Source organism: Pristiophorus japonicus, chromosome 2, assembly GCF_044704955.1.
Source record: "Pristiophorus japonicus isolate sPriJap1 chromosome 2, sPriJap1.hap1, whole genome shotgun sequence".
Classification (NCBI taxonomy): Eukaryota; Metazoa; Chordata; class Chondrichthyes; family Pristiophoridae; genus Pristiophorus; species Pristiophorus japonicus.
This window is the reverse complement of record NC_091978.1, coordinates 172096489-172118404: the sequence shown is the minus strand read 5'-3', so window position 1 is coordinate 172118404 and position 21916 is coordinate 172096489. Positions and strand designations below refer to the sequence as shown.

The following is a 21916-nucleotide window of genomic DNA, read 5'->3' as shown; positions in this document are numbered from 1 at the left end:
TTCATTAATAATGGACTCCAACATCTTCCCAACCACAGATGTTAGTCTAACTGGTCTACCTCAGAAGGCTGTGAATGCTCAGTTGTTGAGTACATTCAAAGACAAACATCAATAGATTTTTGGATAGTAAGGGAATCAAGGGACCTGAAGACAGTGTGGATAGGTGCAGTTGAGGTCAAAGATCAGTCGTGATCTTATTGAACAGTGTAGCAGGATCGAAGGGGTGAATGGCCTACTCCTGCTCCTATTTCTTATATACTTATGTTCCAATATTCATCCCGAAGCCAATGGACAACCCTAATCCTCATGTGCTTACCACATCCAAATATGTTACTGTAGTAATGTCTGTTCCCACAAATGTCATGTAAGCAAAATATATGGCCATCAATATGCACATACCAAATGCAGAAAAAAAAAAGTGTAAAAAAATCATCTCTCTCATTTTCCCATTTTGCTGAAAACATCTTCATAGAAGTTTATAGCACGGAAGGAGGCCATTTCAGCCCATCATGTCCATGACGGCCAACGAGAGGCTATCCAGCCTAATCCCACTTTCCAGTTCTAGGTCTGTAAGCCTGCAGGTTATAGAACTTCAAGTGCACATCCAAGTACTTTTTAAACATGATGAGGGTTTGTGCTCTACCACCCTTTCAGGCAGTGAGAGTTTCAGACCTCTATAACCCTTTGCATGAAGAAACTTCCCCTCAAATCCCCTCTAAACCTTCTCCCAATTACTTTAAATTTATGCCCCCTGGTTATTGACCCCTCCGCTAAGGGAAATAGACCTTTTCTATCCACTATATCTAGGCCCCTCATAATTTTATACACCTCAATGAGGTCTCCCCTCAGCCTTCTCTGTTCCAATGAAAACAAACCCAGCCTATCCAATCTGTCCTCATAGCTATGATTCTCCACTACCGGCAACATCCTCATAAATCTCCTCTGTACCCTCTCTAGTGCAATCACGTCCTTCCTGTAATGTGGTGATCAGAACTGCATGCAGTGGCCTAACCAGTGTTTTCTGCAGTTCAAGACTTACATTCGAAATGTGCTTTGCTGGATTAGATAAGTTGCTTTGAATGTGTTCTTTATTCTTATTGAGAAAACAAAACGAAGAGACAGAGGAAGGACCAACAAAAACTAGGTAAATCAAGAAACATTGATGAGTGAAGCTAAAATTGTTATTGAAGCCCAAAGATTATAGGCCCTGGTAAAGGAAGGAGGGACCAATTTCAGAATTTTGATGCCATGGCAAAAATTAAGTTACAGTAGAAAATTAATGGCTGCAACCCAGTGATTATGAAAGGAAGAAAAAAGCTTGCAGTGCATTTGAATAGTGTATTTGCAGCTTAGGATTAACAAAAGTAGAGTTCTGCAACTACAAAGAGGTACAGAACCAATTGACATTCATTAAGACCTCCATTAGTTTGAACATTAGCACACAATATTTTGTTTGGCAAATGTTGGAGAAAGTGATAAAAATGTACATTTGTACTCATGAAGAACCTTCTCATAGCAATGTGAACAAGCCATTACTGTGTAATACCGGAGGTTAATGTACCGAAGCCTAAAATTATGGTTTGCAACTTAGGATCTCAAGTGTAAGTTAGCTATCTATAAAATGTATTTTTATCAAGCACTGTCTCATGCACAGACAGTTTGTTTCTTCAGTGGGTTTCAATCTTACTAGAGTTGATTTTTAAAGAGGCTCCAGAGGAACATTGACACACATAAAGCATTCAACGTTTTTCAAACACCAGCTGGGGAATAACACTTAAGTAGCCAATCACTTTGTTTGAAACATTTGCCACTGTACACATCCATGAGACAGAACTGGTCAAACTTTTCTGGATGTAATATGGTTGTGGTTCCTCTAATCTTCACTGGGAAAGTCAACATGAGAAAATCACAAGATGCGAATATTCATATAAGCTTGTTCGCCCATTCAAGGCACAGCAAAGTGACAGCTGCCTTCACAGCATGTGTTGAATGAATAAATTAACATAGTGAATTTCATCAGAGTCTAAAATATTTTTGTACCATACATTATTTCATCTCTATGAACTTAAGTCCTGTAAAACTTTGAAAACTTTCAAATGCAATCTTCAACAAGGTCAACACGTTAGCGCTGTGTCAAATGGTTTTTATCTGCTGTTTAGTATATACACTCAAGTTAATTTGGATATTAAATGGCATTAGAATGATTAAAATAAAGTTAAAAAAATAGGTTATCTGATTAATATTTCATAAAATACATACCTTCCAAATGTCACTATTAATCTTTCCACCATTCAGCACAGCAAAATCAGTCCATGGTTTCTAGATATACAATTAATCACAGAGAAAGAAGCACATATGCATAAAAAACAGAAAAAGGACACGGTTAGCACACTAAAGCTGTTAGTAACACAGCTTTAAAACTACTGGCTTTTTAAAAAGAGTTTGGTTAACAATTTACCATGTTTACAATCTAATGTAACCAACTCTAACCTAGACACACATGTACAAAAGAGATAATTACTACTAATAAATGAAAAGAACATAAACATAGACTTGCATTTATATACACCTTATTACATCTCCTGGAAACATTTCAAAGCGTTTCACACAACAAAGTGAAGCAATGTTGTTATACAGGCAGGCACACTACAAGATCCCACAGACAGCAATGACATGAATGACCAGTTAGTCAGTTTTTGGTGGCTTTTGGTTGAAGGAGAATTGTTGGCCAGGACGCTGGGAGAATCCCTGCTCTTTGAATAATGCCAGGAGGATTTTTAACATGCACATCAACGAGTAGAACAGGCTGACAGGATCATAGTTTAACCTCTCATCTGAAGGACAGCGCCTCAGATAATTAACATTCCCTCTATGCTACGCTGAAATGTCAGGTTAGATTATGTTCTCACGTGGAAACAGTCCAGTTTGAGAGTAGAGGGAATTTGCTGATACATCATGCAGCTGTTACTGTCAGAGGGGCTTTCAGGGCTACACATTTTCATTTTTCTTTCCTTTGGCTGTGGGTTAATGGAGTTTGAAAGCTGCTTGTTTTTTTAAACTTTGTGTCTGGTGACAGTGCTGGGCATTTCTAAGTCCAACACAGAGTATATGAGCATTAATGTCCAACATTCTGCTCACCCGCACAGCTCTGAATATCCTTAATTAAGCTGGCACATAAAACTGATAGAAAAGTACCAGTTTAAAAAAAACAGGTCCTCCATAGCCTTGTGTTCCATACCAATATCAGCCACGTACATATGCAGTCAGTGGAACAGATATAGATATTAAACCTGTTTTTCTCCACAAATAGATTTGTGTACCCAAGACAAGATGCATGTCATAATGGTCAATTTTGTCATAATTTGGTGTCAAAAGTAACTTGTTAAGATTGCAGGTCCTAAATTACCCATGAATTATGCATAGAATAAACCTAAAAGTCACATCCACACCCCTGCAGTGCCGACATCACAAAAACGAGCCAATGCTCCTATAGGGACCATGTTACTTGGCAACCTGAACAAGCAATCAAAGCACAGCACCTTAGTAGGGCAGCATGCATGGATGGTACTCATGTCAAATTCCTAAAGGTATACTCTAGGCAGAAGTGGTGTAGGGGCAACAGCAATGGTCTTGGAAAACAATGCCAGGAACCACCACCAGCATAACCTCGGTGGTGGGAAAATGATTGAAAAACATGCTAAGGGGCAGGATAAATCTTCATTTAGAAAGACAAAGATTAATCAAGGACAGTCTGCATGGATTTGTTAAGAGAAGGTCATGTCTGGCTAACTTGATTTAATTTTTTGAGGAGGTTGATGAGGATTTGATGTAGTGTATATGGATTTTAGCAAGGCTTTTGATAAGGTCCCACATGGCAGACTTGTCACAAAAGTAAAAGCCCATGGAATCCAGGGCAAAGTGGCAAGTTGGATCCAAAATTGGCTGAGAGGCAGGAAGCAAAGGGTAATGCTTGTTGGGTCTTTGTGTGACTGGAAGGTTGTTTCCAGTGGGGTTCTGCAGGGGTCAGTACTTGGTCCCTTGCTTTTTGTGATACATATCAATGATTTAGTCTTGAATGTAGGGGGTATGATTAAGAAGTTTGCAGATTATACTAAAATTGGCTGTGTGATTGATAATTAAGAGGAAAGCTGTAGACTGCAGGAAGATATCAATGAACTGGTCAGGTGGGCAGAACAGTGGCAAATGGGATTCAAACCGGAGAAGTGTACGGTAATACATTTGGGGAGGGTTAACAAGGCAAGGGAATACGCATTAAATGGTAAGGAACTGAGAAGTGTAGAAGAGCAACAGGACCTTAGAGTGCATGTTTACAGATCCATGAAGGTAGCAGGCCAGGTAGATAAGGTGGTTAAGAAGGCTTGTGGAAAAATTGCCTTTTTTAGCTGAAGCATAGAATACAAGAGCAGGGAGGTTATGCTTGAATGTATAAAACACTAGTTAGGCCACAGCTGGAGTACTGCATGCAGTTCTGGTCACCACATTACAGGAAAGATGTGATTGCACTAGAGAGGGTACAAAGGAGATTTACGAGGATGTTGCCTGGACTGGAGATTTTTAGCTATGAGGAAAGATTGGATAAGCTGGGTATGTTTTCTTTGTAAGGCGAGACCTTATTAAGGTGTATAAAATTATGAGGGGCCTAGATAGAGTGGATAGGAAGGACCTATTTCCCTTAGCAGAGGGGTCAACAACCAGAGGGCATAGATTTAAAGTAATCAATCGGAGATTTAGAGGGGATTTGAGTGGAAATTTCTTCACCCAGAGAGCGGTGGGAGTCTGAAACTCACTGCCTGAAAGGGTGATAGAGGCAGAAACCTCACCACATTTACAAAGTATTGGATGTACACTTGAAATGCCGTAACTTGCAGGACTACGGACCAAGAGCTAGAAAGTGGGATTAGGCTGGATAGCTCTTTGTCGGCCGGCGTGGATATGATGGGCCGAAATGGCCTCCTTCCGTGCTGTAAATTTCAATGATTCTATGATCACTTTGGAGCTGTCCTTTGGCTTGTGACTAGGATCCTGTTTGAGACATGCATACGCATGGTGTCCCCAGAGCACAGTTGTGGTTTCCATCTATCTCAGCCTTGAATATACTCAATGACTCAGCATCCACAGCCCTTCGGGTGTAGAGAATTTGAAAGATTCATAACCCTCTGAGTGAAGAAATTCCTCCTCATCTCAGTTTTAAATGGCCGACCCCTTATCTTGAGATTATGACCCGTAGTTCTAGACTCTCCAGCCAAGGGAAACAACCTCTCAGCATCTACCCTGTCAACCCCCCTCAAAATGTTATATGTTTCAGTGAGATAACCTCTCATTCTTCTAAACTCCAGTGTATAAAGCCCAATATACTCAAACTCTCCTCACAGGACAACTCATTCATCCCAGGGATCAATCTAGTGAACCTTTGTTGCACCACCTCTAAGGCATGTATGTCCTTTCTCAGATAAGGAGCCCAAAACTGTGCACAGTACTCCAGGTGCGGTCTCACCAAAGCCCAGAACAACTGTAGTATGACTTCCTTACTCTTGTACTCCAATCCCTTGCAATAAAGGCCAACGTGTCACTTACCTTCCCAATTGTTTGCTGTACCTCTCTGGGTTTCCTGTATGAGGACACCTAAATCCCTCTGAACACCAACATTTAATTGCTTCTCACCATTTAAAAAATATTCTGTTTTTCTATTCTTCCTACCAAAGTGAATATCCTCACATTTCCCCACATTATACTCCATCTGCCACCTTACTGCCCACTCACTTAACTTGTTCATATCCCTTTGCAGGCTCTTTGTGTCCGCTTCACTGCTTACTTTCCCACCTCGCTCAGTATCATCAACAAACTTGGATACATTGCACTCGGTCTCTTCATCTAGGTAATTAATATAGATTGTAAATAGCTGAGGCCCAAGCACTGATTCTTATGGTACCCCACTAGTTAGAGCCTGCCAGCCCCAAAATGATCCATTTATTCCTACTCTCTGTTTCTGTCCGTTAACTAATCCTCAGTACATGCTAATATATTACCCCCATTCCATGAGTCCTAATTTTGTGTAATAACATCTTGTGGCACTTGATCAAATGGTTTCTGAAAATCCAAATATACTATATCCACTGCTTCCCCGTTATCTACACTGCTAATTACATCCTTAAAAAAAAACTCGAATAAATTTGATAAACACGGTTTCCCTTTCATTAAACCATGTCGACTCTGCCTAATTATATTATGATTTTCCACTTCCTTAATAATGGATTCCAGCATTTTCCCAACGACTGATGTCAGGCTAACTGGCCTGTAGTTGTTGGTTTTCTCTTTCCCTCCTTTCTTGAAAAGCGGGGTTATATTTGCTACCTTTCAATCCACTGGGACCGTCTTGAATCCAGGGAATTTTGGAAGATTACAACCAATGCATCCACTATCTCTGCAGCCACGTCTTTTAGAACCCGAGGATGTAGGCCATCAGATCCAGGGAGTTGTCAACTTTTAGTCCCATTAATTTCTCAAGTACTTTTTCTCGACTGATATTAATTACTTTCAGCTGGATTTTCCTTAGCGCTGTTCCGGCGGTTGCGTCTTTTTCGACAGCCAGAGTGCCGCTGGTGCACGCTCCCGCGGTTTTCCGATGATCCATGTCAGCGGCGGCGGCGAAGCGGTGCGGGAGCGCAGTGGAGCGGGCGGTGTGTGGCAGAGGAGTTCCATCGACTCGGAATCTTCGGCTCCCATGTTGTGTGCACGTGGCTGTCAAACTCCCCCACCGCACCCCCATGCCCATGACGAGAGGCCAGAGATCGCTGTGGGTGGGATGGGGTGGGGTGTGGCGGGGCGTGATCGCTGTGGGGCAGGGGGGGGAGTGATCGCTGTGGGGCAGGGGGAGGAGCGATCGCTGTGGGGCGGGGGGAGGAGCGATCGCTGTGGGGCGGGGGGAGGAGCGATCGCTGTGGGGCGGGGGGGGGGAGCGATCGCTGTGGGGCGGTGGGGGGAGCGATCGCTGTGGGGCGGGGGGAGGAGCGATCGCTGTGGGGCGGGGGGAGGAGCGATCGCTGTGGGGCGGGGGGGGGAGCGATCGCTGTGGGGCGGGGGGAGGAGCGATCGCTGTGGGGCGGGGGGGGAGCGATCGCTGTGGGGCGGGGGGAGGAGCGATCGCTGTGGGGCGGGGGGAGGAGCGATCGCTGTGGGGCGGGGGGGGGAGCGATCGCTGTGGGGCGGGGGGGGAGCGATCGCTGTGGGGCGGGGGGGGGAGCGATCGCTGTGGGGCGGGGGGAGGAGCGATCGCTGTGGGGCGGGGGGGGGAGCGATCGCTGTGGGGCGGGGGGAGGAGCGATCGCTGTGGGTCGGGGGGAGGAGCGATCGCTGTGGGGCGGGGGGGGGAGCGATCGCTGTGGGGCGGGGGGAGGAGCGATCGCTGTGGGGCGGGGGGAGGAGCGATCGCTGTGGGGCGGGGGGAGGAGCGATCGCTGTGGGGCGGGGGGAGGAGCGATCGCTGTGGGGCGGGGGGGGAGCGATCGCTGTGGGGCGGGGGGGGAGCGATCACTGTGGGGCGGGGGGGGGAGCGATCGCTGTGGGGCGGGGGGAGGAGCGATCGCTGTGGGGCGGGGGGAGCGATCGCTGTGGGGCGGGGGGAGGAGCGATCGCTGTGGGGCGGGGGGGGAGCGATCACTGTGGGGCGGGGGGGGGAGCGATCGCTGTGGGGCGGGGGGAGGAGCGATCGCTGTGGGGCGGGGGGAGGAGCGATCGCTGTGGGGCGGGGGGAGCGATCGCTGTGGGGCGGGGGGAGGAGCGATCACTGTGGGGCGGGGGGAGGATCGATCGCTGTGGGGCGGGGGGAGGAGCGATCGCTGTTGGGGGGGGGGGAGGAGCGATCACTGTGGGGCGGGGGGAGGATCGATCACTGTGGGGCGGGGGGAGGATCGATCACTGTGGGGCGGGGGGAGCGATCGCTGTGGGGCGGTGGGGGGAGCGATCACTGTGGGGCGGGGGGAGGATCGATCACTGTGGGGCGGGGGGAGGATCGATCACTGTGGGGCGGGGGGAGCGATCGCTGTGGGGCGGGGGGATGAGCGATCGCTGTGGGGCGGGGGGAGGAGCGATCGCTGTGGGGCGGGGGGAGGAGCGATCGCTGTGGGGCGGGGGGGGGAGCGATCGCTGTGTGGGGGGGGGGGGAGAGAGGGAGAGAAATCGCTGAGGGGGGGGGAGGGAGCGCTATGGGAAAGGGGGAGAAATCATTGTGGGGGGGGGGGGAAATCGCTGTGGGGGGGGTAGAAGAGAGTGAGATCGCTGTGGGGGGGGTGTGGGGATGAGATCACTGAAGGGGGTGAGACAGACTGGGAGGTGAGAGATTGGGTTGAGCGGGTGGGGGGGGCGTGAGCGAGACGGTGGGGGGGGGGGAAAAGAGAGTCTGGGGGGGGGGGCAAGAGAGACTAAAGCGAGCGAGAGAGACTAAAGTGAGCGAGAGAGACTAAAAGGAATAGATAAGGCTTTATTAGAACATTTATATTATTGCCTAACACTAGAAAATACAATGACCGAGGCCATTCTGGATTCCGTGTTGTTCCGGACTCTGGAACGTTTTTCTGACGTCACGAATCCGGAAACACCCGAGCCCAGGTTCGGGCACTTCTGGATTTTGGAATGTCAGAAAGGAGGGGGGTGGGAGGGTGCGGGAGGTGGTGCTCGCCGAGGAGCTGTTTGGGTCACCTGTCCTGCCGCCGAGGAAGTGTTCAAGCGGCCCCCCTCCGAGGACGAAATGTTCCGGTGGGCCCCGCCAAGGAGTAGCTGATCGGGTGTACCTGCCGAGGAGGAGCTGATCAGACGGGGCCCCACCACAGAGGAGCAGGTCAGGCGGGTCCCCGCCGAGGAGGTGTTCTGGCGGGGCCCCGCCGCCGAGGAGAAAGTGTTCGGGCGGGCTGGCGAGGAGGCCCCGAGGTAAGGGTAGCGGCGATGGGCAGGGCCCGAGGTCGGGCAGTGGCATGGCGAGGGGCGGTGAGGCGAGGCCTGAGGTCGGGCAGCGGCGAGGCAAGGGGCGGTGAGGAGAGGCCTGAGGTTGGACAATGGCGGCGGTGAGGCCCAAGGTTGGGCAGCGGAGGCAGCGAGGACCGAGGTTGGGCAGCGGCGAAGCGAGGTGCAGTGAGGCGAGGCCCGAGGTTGGGCAGGGTCAGCCCGTCTGGATTCCAGAACATTTTATGGATTCCGGACCATCCTGCCACCAATCGGTCCGGAGTCCGGATCCCGGAACATTCCGGAACTCCAGATTTGGACGCTGCACCTGTACTACAATCCATTTAAAAATACATCATACGGTGGAGAACTATAAAGATCTGTGTAATATCAAACAAATCTGTCAGATCTGTGTCCATACCACCCAGTTAAGATCCAGTAAGACCTGTTTTTTCAGGATAGTATTAAGGTCCGGTGGTAAACGGATCTTAATAGTAAAACTTCCATTTTGGGCGGTATTTGGGTGGTAATATATGGGCGGACAGTATCGAATACTGCCCGGCGGTAATGACTGTGGAATTTACCGCTGGGCGATATCTGGACGGTAAATGTGTTTTTTTTCGACGAAACTTGTTTTTCTGGGCGGTAACTAGGCAATTTGAGGAGAAACTCTCGCCCTTTAAGTTCCTCATTCTTATTAGCCCCTTGGTTCCCCACTATTTTTGGTATGTTTTTTGTGATTTCTACTATGAAAACAGATACAAGATATTTGTTTCAAGTCTCTGCCAATTCCTTATTCCTCATTATAATTTCTCCTGTCTCAGCCTCTAAGGGAGCAATGCTTACTTTTGCTACTCTCTTCCTTTTTACATACTTGTGGAAGCTTTTAAAAGCTGTTTTTATATTTTTTACTAATTTACTTACATTCTATTTTCTCCCTTTTTAAAAAATTGTTGTCATCCTTTTCTGGTTTCCAAAGCTCTCCCAATCCTCAGGTTTACTACTATTCTTTACAATATTATAAGCATCTTATTTTAATCTAGTATCCTTAAATTCTTTAGTTAGCGACAGATAGATCACTTTTCCCATGGAGTTTTTATTTCTCAATGGAATATATATTTGTTGAGAATTTTGGAATATTTCTTTAAATGTTGGTCTACCGTCATACTTTTTAATCTAATTTCCCAATCTACCTTGGCCAATTTGCTCCTCATACTTATGTAATTGGCTTCATTTAAGGTTTAGACTCTCATTTCTGACTGAAGTATTTCACTCAAACTCTGGCCCTAAATTTGTGGGCAGAGGTGTACCTCTGGAGTACGCCTCCGACTCACGAAATATTTCCGAACTTACCTCCTGGCTTCACAGCTATGGAGAGTTCAGGTCTCAAGCCTGCAGGCATATGTCTGAGTAAAGGCCCATGGATCCCAGTGATGCAGGTAATTCGGAAGCGTCCCTGGGATCATGTGGGTCAGGTCCTCCAATGAGAAAGGAGGATTCCATTTCCGAACGGAATCCCCTAATGACATGCAATGGAATCCCCCAAATAATTAAACAATTTATACAACTCTAATAAATATTCTGATTTTCAAATTTAATGAAATGTCCATAAATACAGCAAATAGAATAAAAATGTAATTTTCAAAATATAATTTTAAACATTTTAATCTGGGCCAATATTTGCATGAACTACTTTTAAGTGTCTGTGCATCATTTTCTATTTTTAAAATTTTTTATTTAAAATTTATATTAACTCTTACAATGGTGAAAACAGGCCCTATGCCTGCTTTTATCAGCCGTAAGAGTTTCATGGGCAATTGCTGTGTAGCAGTTGAGCAAATAGCCCAACTGTGTGCCAGTGGAAGTGATTTCTCAATCGGTTCGGTAGATCTGCAGTGCTTGTGCAAACCCGGAACTTGCACGGCTCAAACAGAAGGATTAGGGTGGCGTACACATCAAAGACACTGTAAATTCTGGCCCAATGTGAAATTCTATTATATTATGATCACTCTTCCCCAGAGGATCCTTTACTATGAGATTACTAATTAACTCTGTCTCATTACACAATGCAAGATTTAAAATAGCCTGTTCCCTGGTTGGTTGCACAACGTATTGTTCTAGGAAATTGTCTTGAATTCATTCCATGAACTCGTCCTCCAGACTACCTTTGCCAATTTTATTTGCCCAGTCTACAAGAAGATTAAAGTCCCCCATGATTATGTTATTACTTTTGTTACAAGCTCCTGTTATTTGTTGATTAATACTCTGTCCAACGGTATAGATACTGTTTGGGGGCCTATAAATTACCCCCACCAGTGTTTTCTACCCCTTATTATTTCTTATCTCCACCCATACTGAATCTACTTCATGATCTTCCGAGCCAAGATCCTTTCTCACTACTGTCCTTTGTCATTCTTCATTATCAGGGCTACCCCCTGCCTCCTTTTCCATTCTAGCTGACTTTGAGACATCAAGTACCCTGGAATATTTAGTTCCCAACCTTGATCACCTTGCAACCACGTCTCTAATGGCTATTAGATCAAAACGATTTATCTCTATTTGTGCCACTAATTCATATATTTTGTTACGAAAGCTTCACGCAGTCAGATAAAGAGTCTTTAATCATTTTTTTCTGCTTATTTGCTGATGCACTGTTACTGTTAAACTCGCTGTCCCTTCCTGCCACACACTGCTTATCTATACCCAAATCGTTACACTGCTCCATTGCCTTGACTTTTCTCTTTAGATTTCTAAATTTCCCCTCACCTGACCCCGCCCCCCCCCCTTTTTTTTTAGTATAAAGCTCTATCTACAGCTCAGCAGGTTGCATGTTGATACTGGACTGGCAACCCAGAGATTGTGAGTTCAAATCTCACCTTGGGAAACTGAATTCAACCAATCAGTGCCTGGCATCTAATTAAATTAGTCTGAAAGCTGCCATTGGTTCACTTTAGGGAAGGAACCTGCCATCCCTTTCTGGTCTAGCCTACATGTGACACCAGTCCCACAGTACATAGTTGACTCAGGTCAACTAGAGATGTACAATAAGTACTGCCTTGTCAGTGTCACCCACATCCCAAAAACAAATAAAAAAGCCAAACATAAGAACATAAAAAATAGGAACAAGAGCAGGCAATTTGACCCCTCGAGCCTGCTCCGCCATTCAATAAGATCATGGCTGATCAGATCTTGGCCTCAACTCCACTTTCCTGCCCACTCCCCATAACCCTTGACTCCTCTAGCGTTCAAAAATCTGTCGATCTTCACTTTCAACATATTCAATGACCCAGCCTCCATAGCTCTCTGGGGGTAGAGAATTCCAAAGATTCACCACCCTCAGAGGAGAAATTCCTCCTCATCTCTGTTTTAAATGGGTGACCCTTTATTCTGAAACTATGGCCCCTAGTTCTAGATTTCCCCCATGAGGGGAAATATCCTCTCCACATCTACCCCATCAAGCCCCCTCAGAATCTTACATGTTTCAATAAGATCACCTCTCATTCTTCTAAACTCCAAGGAGTATAGGCCCAACCTGCTCACCCTTTCTTCACAAGGCAACCCCTTCATCTTAGGAATCAACCTAGTGAACCTTCTCTGAACAGTCTTCAATGCAAGTATATCCCTCCATAAATAAGGAGTCCAAAACTGTACACAATACTCCAGATGTGGTCTCACCAACACAACTGTAGCAAGACTTCCCTACTTGTATACTCTATCTCCCTTGCAATAAAGGCCAACATTCCATTTGCCTTCCGAATTACTTGCTGCACCTCACTTAACCCTTTGCAGATCATGTGTATCCTCTTCACTTTCCCAGCTATCTTTGCATCATCAGCAAATTTTGCCGCATGACATTCGGTCCCTTCATCCAAGTCATTAATATAGATTTTAAATAGTTGAGACCCCAGCACTGGTCCCTGTGGTACCCCACTAGTTACAGTTTGCCAACTGGAAAATTACCCATTTATCCCAACTCTCTTTTTTGTTAGTTAGCCAATCCTCTATCCATGCTAATATATTACCCCCAACACCATGAGCTCTTATCTTGTGCAGTAACCTTTTATGTGGCACCTTATCAAATGTTTTCTGAAAATCCAAATACACTACATCCACTGGTTCCCCCTTATCCACCCTGCTCGTTACATCCTCAAAGGACTCCAGCAAATTTGTCAAACATGATTTCCCTTTCATAAAACCATGCTGACTCTGCTTGACTGTATTATGATTTTCTAAATGTCCTGCTACTACTTCCTTAATAATGGACTCCAGCATTTTCCCAATGACAGATGTTAGGCTAACTCGTCTTTCATTTCCTGCTTTCTGTCTCCCTCCTTTCTGGGATAGGGGTGTTACATTTGTGGTTTTCAATTCGCTGAGACCTCTCCAGAATCTAGGGAGTTTTGATAGATTACAACCAATGCATCCACTAGCTCTGCAGCCACTTCTTTTAAGACTCTTTCAAGCCTGGCTCACAGCTTATGGTATTTTCTGAACCTTCTTGATTTAATCTCATAATTCATCCTCTTTGATGCCATAGAAATATACTGAAGACATTGGAGCTACTCCTAAGTAAAAGGCATCTTCTTGGATTGGGTGGCAACAGTACAAATCTCCTTATCGAATCAGGATTTCTTGCTGCAATGATGCTCAGGCAAACATTATTATGCCACAAAATCTCTATGCAAGCTCCACTAGAATCCACCGAAAATGTTCTGACAGTGCAGCTATGTTGTGTTGGCTTTAGTCAAATGCCTGAAACCAAAACAATACTGCACAATGTAATCCATGTCATAGCACCACATCAAGTAACACTAGTAATGGCTAGGCCATTAGGCCCCATACAAATTTTCCATCAATTAAAATTATGGGTTCTTGTGCTGGGAGCAAAATTCATTAAATTTACTCATAAATTTTAATGTGCTCATAATTTACTCTACTTTTAATGTGCATGAATTCTGATAATTGCTTTCGTTTTGCTCACTGCAGACTTCGGCTCTCTGATTTGGGAAGAGAATTTACATTTCTCATGTTTGGATGGAAATGCTGCTCTACATTATTTTAGGGTGGGTGATTGTAAGAAATCACCTCAATTGTTCTGATTGTTTATTCCATCTGTTCAGATCTATGGGAGCATATCAGATATACTCTTTGGAATATTTCAGACAGCTACCGTAATTCCTAATGAGTCAGCTTTTTGCTGTACAAAAAGCAGTAAAGTATCATTGTAAATTCTGACTGCTATTTCCAAAGGCCTGCATTGAACGCAAGTAACCCACTCCTGCGTGTGCGGGAAGTGCATCCGCCTACAGCTCCTGACAGACTGCATTGTGGCACAGGAGCTGCGGGTGGATTCACTCTGGAGCATGCACGATGCTGAGAATGACGTGAATAGCACATTTAGTGAGTTGGTCTTACCGCAGGAAAAGGATACACAGTCAGATAGGGGATGGGTGACCAACAGGAAGAGCAGTGGAAGGAAGGTAGAGCAGGGGTCCCCTGCGGTCATCCTCCTGCAAAACAGATACACCGCTTTGGGTGCTGTTGGGGGTTGATTCATCAGGGGAGGGCAGCAGCAGCCAAGTCCATGGCACCGTGGGTGGCTCTGCTGCACAGGAGGGCAGGAAAAAGAGTGGGAGAGCTATAGTGATAGGGGATTCAATTGTAAGGGGAATAGATAGACGTTTCTGCAGCCGCAACCGAGACTCCAGGATGGTATGTTGCCAGCCTGGTGCAAGGGTCAAGGATGTCTCAGAGCGGGTGCAGCGCATTCTGAAAAGGGAGAGTGAACAGCCAGTTGGCGTGGTGCATATAGGTACCAACGATAAAAGTAAAAAATGGGATGAGGTCCTACAAGATGAATTTAGGGTGCTAAGAGCTAAATTAAAAAGTAGGACCTCAAAAGTAGCAATCTCAGGATTGCTACCAGTGCCATGTGCTAGTCAGAGTAGGAATCGCAGGATAGCTCAGATGAATATGTGGCTTGAGGAGTGATGCAGCAGGGAGTGATTCAAATTCCTGGGACATTGGAATCGGTTCTGGGGGAGATGGGACCAGTACAAACCGGACGGTCTGCACCTGGGCAGGACCACAACCAATGTCCGAGGGGGAGTGTTTGCTAGTGCTGATGGGGAGGAGTTAAACTAATATGGCAGGGGGATGGGAACCTATGCAGGGAGACAGAGGGAAGTAGAATGGGGGCAGAAGCAAAAGATAGAAAGAAGAAGAGTAAAAGTGGAGGGCAGAGAAACCTAAGGCAAAAAGCAAAACGGGCCACATTACAGCAAAATTCTAAAGGGGCAAAGTGTGTTAGAAAGACAAGCCTGAAGGCTCTGTGCCTCAATGCGAGCAGTATTCGGAATAAGGTGGACGGATTAACAGCGCAGATAGCAGTTAACGGGTATGATGTAATTGGCATCACGGAGACATGGCTCCAGGGTGACCAAGACTGGGTACTCAACATCCAGGGGTATTCAACATTTAGGAAGGATAGACAGAAAGGAAAAGGAGGTGGGGTGGCATTGCTGGTTAAAGAGGAAATTAATGCTATAGTAAGAAAGGACAGTAAATTGGATGATGTGGAATCGGTATGGGTGAAGCTGCGGAATACCAGGGAGCAGAAAACACGAGTGAGAGTGTGTACAGAACACCAAACAGTAGTAGTAAGGTTGGGGACAGCATCAAACAAGAAATTAGGGATGCATGCAATAAAGGTACAGTAGTTATCATGGGTGACTTTAATCTACATATTGATTGGGCTAACCAAACTGGTAGCAATGCGGTGGAGGAGGATTTCCTGGAGTGTATTAGGGATGGTTTTCTAGAACAATATGTCGAGGAACCAACCAGGGAGCTGGCCATCCTAGACTGGGTGATGTGTAATGAGAAAAGACTAATTAGCAATCTCGTTGTGCGAGACCCCTTGGAGAAGAGTGACCATAACATGGTAGAATTCTTTATTAGGATGGAGAGTGACACAGTTAATTCAGAAACTAGGGTCCTGAACTTAAGGAAAGATAAACTTCGATGGTTTGAGGCATGAATTGGCTAGAATAGACTGGCAAATGATACTTAAAGGGTTGACGGTGGATAGGCAATGGCAAACATTTAAAGATCACATGGATGAACTTCAGCAATTGTACATCCTTGTCTGAAGTAAAAATAAAACAGGGAAGGTGGTTCAACCGTGGCTAACAAGGGAAATTAAGGATAATGTTAAATCCAAGGAAAAGGCATATAAATTAGCCAGAAACAGCAGCAAACCTGAAGACTGGGAGAAATTTAGAATTCAGCAGAGAACACAAAGTGTTTAATTAAGAGGGGGAAAAGAGAGTACGAGAAGAAGCTTGCCGGGAACATAAAAACTGACTGCAAAAGCTTCTATAGATATGTGAAGAGAAAAAGATTAGGGAAGACAAACATAGGTCCCTTGCAGTCAGATTCAGTTGAATTTATAATGGGGAACAAAGAAATGGCAGACCAATTGAACAAATACTTTGGTTCTGTCTTCACGAAGGAAGACACAAATAACCTTCCGGCAGTACTAGGGGACCGAGGGTCTACTGAGAAGGAGGAACTGAAAGAAATCCTTATTAGGTGGGAAATTGTGTTAGGGAAATTATGTTAGGGAAATTGATGGGATTGAAGGCCGATAAATCCCCGGGGCCTGATAGTCTGCTTCCCAAAGTACTTAAGGAAGTGGCCCTAGAAATAGTGGATGCATTGGTAATCATTTTCCAACAGTCTATCGACTCGGGATCAGTTCCTATGGATTGGGGGGTAGCTAATGTAACACCACTTTTTAAAAAGGGAGGGAGAGAGAAAGCAGGTAATTATAGACCGGTTAGCCTGACATCAGTGGTCAGGAAAATGTTGGAATCAATTATTATGGATGAAATGGCAGCGCATTTGGAAAGCAGTGACAGGATCGGTCCAAGTCAGCATGGATTTATGGAGGGGAAATCATGCTCGACAAATCTTATGGAATTTTTTGAGGATGTAACTAGTTGAGTGGACATGGGAGAACCAGTGGATGTGGTGTATTTGGACTTTCAAAAGGCCTTTGACAAGGTCCCACACAAGAGATTGATGTGCAAAATCAAAGCACATGGTATTGGGGATAACATCGTGACGTGGATAGAGAACTGGTTAGCAGACAGGAAGCAGAGAGTCAGGATAAACGGGTCCTTTTCAGAATGACAGGCAGTGACTAGTGGAGTGCCGCAGGGCTCAGTGCTGGGACCCCAGCTCTTTACAATATACATCAATGATTTGGATGAAGGAATTGAGTGTAATATCTCCACGTTTACAGATGACACTAAAGTGGGTGGCGGTGTGAGCTGTGAGGGGTCGCTAAGAGGCTGCAGGTTAGACAGATTAGGTGAGTGGGCAAATGCATGGCAGGTGCAGTATAATGTGGATAAATGTGAGATTATCCACTTTTGGGGCAAAAACACAAAACAGAATATTATCTGAATGGTGGCAGATTAGGAAAAGGGGCGGTGCAACAAGACCTGGGTATCATGGTTCATCGGTCATTGAAAGTTGGCATACAGGTACAGCAGGCGGTAAAGAAGGCAAATAGTATGTTGGCCTTCATAGCTAAGGGATTTGAATATAGAAGCAGGGAGGTCTTACTGCAGTTGTACAGGGCCTTGGTGAGGCCTCACTTGGAATATTGTGTTCAGTTTTGGTCTCCTAATCTGAGGAAGGACGTTCTTGCTATTGAGGGAGTGCAGCGAAGGTTCACCAGACTGATTCCAGGGATGGCTGGACTGACATATGAGGAGAGACTGGATCAACTGGGCCTTTATACATTGGAGTTTAGAAGGATGAGAGGGGATCTCATAGAAACATACAAGATTCTGACGGGACGGGACAGGTTCGATGCGGGTAGATTGTTCCCGATGTTGGCGAAGTCCAGAACCAGGGGACACAGTCTTAGGATAAGGGTAGGCCATTTAGGACCTGCCGCAGAGAGTTGTTGATGACAGTTCATTGGATATATTCAAGAGGGAGTTAGATATGGCCCTTACGGCTAAGGGGATCAAGGGGTATGGAGAGAAAGCAGGAAAAGGGTACTGGGGGAATGATCAGCCATGATCTTATCGAATGGTGGTGCATGCTCGAAAGGCCGAATGGCTTACTCCTACACCTTTTTTCTATGTTTCTATGTTTCTATGCCAGTGGGAAAGTCTAAAATGGCAACTTTGAAGATCGGGGTTGAATTGGCAGCTTCTTGTTCAGGCAGAGAAATGTATGTGGCTGCTTTCTGCCAGGTGTTCAGCTCTTCCTTTACCACTGTGTGGTTGAAATTTCCTCAAAGTAAATATTGGAAAGACCAAAGCCATTGCCTTGGGTTCCTGTCACAAACGTTGTCTGTTCCCTAGCCACCGACTCCATCCCTCTTCTAAGGCCACTGACTGAGGCTGAACCAGAATGTTCGCAACCTAGGCATCCTTTTTGACTCTGAACTGAGCTTCTGACCCCATTGCCTTTCCATCACCAAAACCGCCTACTTCCATCTCCATAACATTGCCCAGCTCTGCCCCTGCCTCAGCTCACCTGCTGCTGAAACACTCATCCGAGCCTTTGTTATATCTAGATTTGATTAATCCAATGCTCTCCAGGTCGGCCTCCCATCTTGCACCCTACATAAACTTGAGCTCATCCAAAACTCTGCTGCTCATGTCCTAACTTGCACCAAGTCCCTTTCACCCATCATCCTTGTACTCGGCTCAACTTTAAAATTCTCATCCTTGTTTTCAAATCCCTCCATGGCCTTGCCCCTCCCTATCTCTGTAACCTCTTCCAGCCCTACAACCCTCCTAGATCTCTGCGCTCATCCAATTATTGCCTCTTGCAAATCCCTGATTTTAATCGCTCCCCTATTGGTGGCCGTGCTTTCAGCTGCTTCGGCCCTAAGCGCTGGAATTTCCACCCTAAACCTTTCCGCCTCGACACCACTCTCTCCTCCTTTAAGATGATCCTTAAAACCTACATCTGACCAAACTTTTGGTCACCTGCCCTAATGTCTTATGTGGCTTGGTGTCAAATTTTGTTTGATAATGCTCCGGTGATAGGACCTTTTATTACGTTAAAGGCAGTAAATAAATGCAAGTTGTTGTTGTTAGACTGACCTCACATGTTTGTATTACAGATGCTGATCTGTATTATTAGGCCAGATCTCTGGATTACTAATCCAGTAAGATAAGCTCTACACGACCATACCCAAGTAAAGTAACACTTCAGCTCTTTGGCAGCCAGGATGCATTATGGTACTTGTCTTCGGGGCAGAAAACCAAAGAAAGGCCTATAATTGCAGCAAAACTATTTTTCTAGAGATTGATTACAGGTACTTTCTCTCAAATTATACATTTATGGAACAAGTAAATAAGGTACAAAGGGGTGGAAATTCGGCCGCACCTCAGTTGGGGCGGTGTCCCGGGCGGATTGGTACATGTTGCGTCGGCAAATGGTTTGCATCTGCTGACGCAAAATTCATCAGCTGTGCCCGGAGTTTGGAGCGGGGTGCTGAGGGAGGCATTGCACGCCTCTTCTAGGGCGCTAAGCTGGCTGAGCAAGGGAAAGTCCTGAGCTAAACAGCTGGCATCGGAGTGCCATAGCAGAGGCCATGTGGGGGGGCGGAGGGGGAACCCACCAAAATATTCCCAATACATAAGCTCAAGCCACCACAACATAACTCACAAAAAATATGTTAAACAATCACACTTACCTGAGGTCGGCATTACTTCCCTCACTGCAGCAACGACAGCTTGGAACAGCTGCTTTCACAGGCGATCCAACCAGGGAGCACCACGGGTCAGGCGGCAACCAAAAATTGAGCCGGTGTCGCAACCAGAGACGTTGCACACCGGCTCGCCTCTCCCGGGCAGTAATGCCATCGATACCGGCACTGAGTGTCCCGGTGGGGTGCTGGAAGCCGGCCGCCCAGGCGCAAGTGCTTTCCGCCGGGGTGCTAAGAGGGGCGGCAAAAGACCGAATTTTCACCCCAAGGTATTTGCCGGGGGCACGGGAAAAACAGCTGATCAGCCTTTAACTAGTTCAATCTCAATTTCATCATTCAGAATGTATGGACTTGCCCTCCATCATGGCATTCATACCAGTTTTCTGAATTGATTGAGTAGATGTGCTCGTGTGAATGACATCATCTGAAAGAGCTCATATATATTTCTTTAAACTGGGTTTGAGCTGCAGGCCCAGAAGTGCTATGTTATTTATATTAGTCTCTTTCATTCTATTTTAACAAGTAAATGAACTTGTTCAGATTGTCTCAGTCCACCTATTAAGAATAAAGCATGGTTACAACACAACTTTTTGTTTCCCCAAATTTTCTCCGCTGTCCTGAAGGCACTGACTCATGCTGAAAGTATCAGAGGTCAAGAAGAAGAGGCCATAAATACAAAATGAAATGGGAGTGATTTCGAACAGAGGGCAGTAGAAACATTTTCACACAGAGGGTTATCAGGCTGTGGAATTAATTTCCAGTGTTCAGGGTTGAGGTACAAACTATGTCAAAATTCAAGATTAGATTGAATCGGAGTATGAAGGAAAAGGGGTTGTGGGGATATGGGAATAGGGTAGGTAAATGTGATTAAAACTATTTGCTCCTGTCGAGAGTAAAGGACGACATGGACTGATGTTATAACTTCTATGTATTTCTATGCAGAAGCCCCACAAACATGTAACAGCTGTGAACAAAGTTCCAAAGCTCTTTTGAATAACATTTTCTTGATATTAATCCTGTATAAAACACAGCCCAGTGGCAGGAGACACGTGAACACATAATAGAATGTGAATGCCTACATGTGAGAGAACATTTAAAGTTTAAACAGCAAAATAAAACAGGTTCACTCAAAAGTGAATACACAATAAAATCGAATCTTATTCAAATTGTTAATTTCAGGGCATTTTGTGAATAGAATTGGCCTCCATTTATTGGTCAAATCGCAATTTATATTTTGTTGTTACTGTATATTAAAATGCCAACTCTCCATGCCACAGATTTTGGGAAGACACAGATTTGAAACTCTCTCCAATCAGTTCCCAATCTGAGCTACATCATGCAGAACCTGAGTGAAGGAAAATCAGACGGAGACTCATGTTGGTCTTTGGCAACCACCTATGTGGGCACTAGTGGCAACTGGGAGCAGGCCATGCAGCTGATCTCTTGATTAAAGGCATCAAGCTAGGTGAATAAAGAAAAAGGCAATAAAAGGAGGCACGATGGACCAAATAGCCTCCTTCTGTGCTGTATCATTCTATGAAAAATACTAAATGAAAAAGGGAAAGATCCACTGATACAAGGGATTGAAATTCCCTTTATAACGCCGCCGTTAGCATTAGTGCAAAGGCCTACCGTCAGTGTTAAACGGAGAAATTCGGCAGGCTCTTTGGTAGAGGCGCCAAGAGGTAATGCTGCACCGTCTAATGCCACCCATGTGGTGACATTATCCAGCGTACAATGCCCCCTTGGCGCCACTCCTGCAATATTTGGTTTGTATGGACGCCTAGCGGCAAGATATCCATACTGCCTGGGAAAACTGGCGGGACACCGTGGTGCTTGGGCATATTCACCCAGAGATCAAGGTAAGTTTTTTTTAAATTAATTAATTGTGTTTTTTTTTTATTTAATCAGTCTTCTTTTCATTAGTCGTAATGATGGGGGAAGTTTGTGCGTTAGTCGGAGAAGTTTGAGGTTTTTTTTCTTTCTTGGCTTTGCTTCCTGTTTTTCAGCTAGCATGGCGGCAGCCTCCCATTGCGAAATCCGCTAGGCTTCCTGAGCTCCTGCCCGAGGATGTGTGTGCAACACCATTTTTTAAGCGCTGCTCTCTCATCTTTGGGCGTAAAAACTGAATTTAGCAGTTTGATCCTGCACCTAACGCCTGCCGGTAAAATCAGCACTCAGGCAGTGACACCGCCTGGAAAACAGCAGTACCGAATT

At 45.6% G+C, this 21916-nt stretch overlaps 1 protein-coding gene across 13 annotated transcripts in view; it reads right to left on the bottom strand.

The window, feature by feature from the left end:
• LOC139242238 (amyloid beta precursor protein binding family B member 2-like) overlaps window positions 1–21916 on the bottom strand; it is a 470855-nt gene that overhangs the window by 230437 nt on the left and 218502 nt on the right. For 11 of the 13 annotated variants that reach the window (XM_070870289.1, XM_070870312.1, XM_070870295.1 and 8 more), the window contains one exon: window positions 2260–2319. The exons of the other annotated variants lie outside the window; for them this stretch is intronic. In XM_070870289.1, coding sequence (XP_070726390.1) covers window positions 2260–2319 — 60 coding nt within the window. The remainder of the gene's footprint in view (window positions 1–2259; window positions 2320–21916) is intronic. 13 annotated transcript variants of the gene reach the window in all.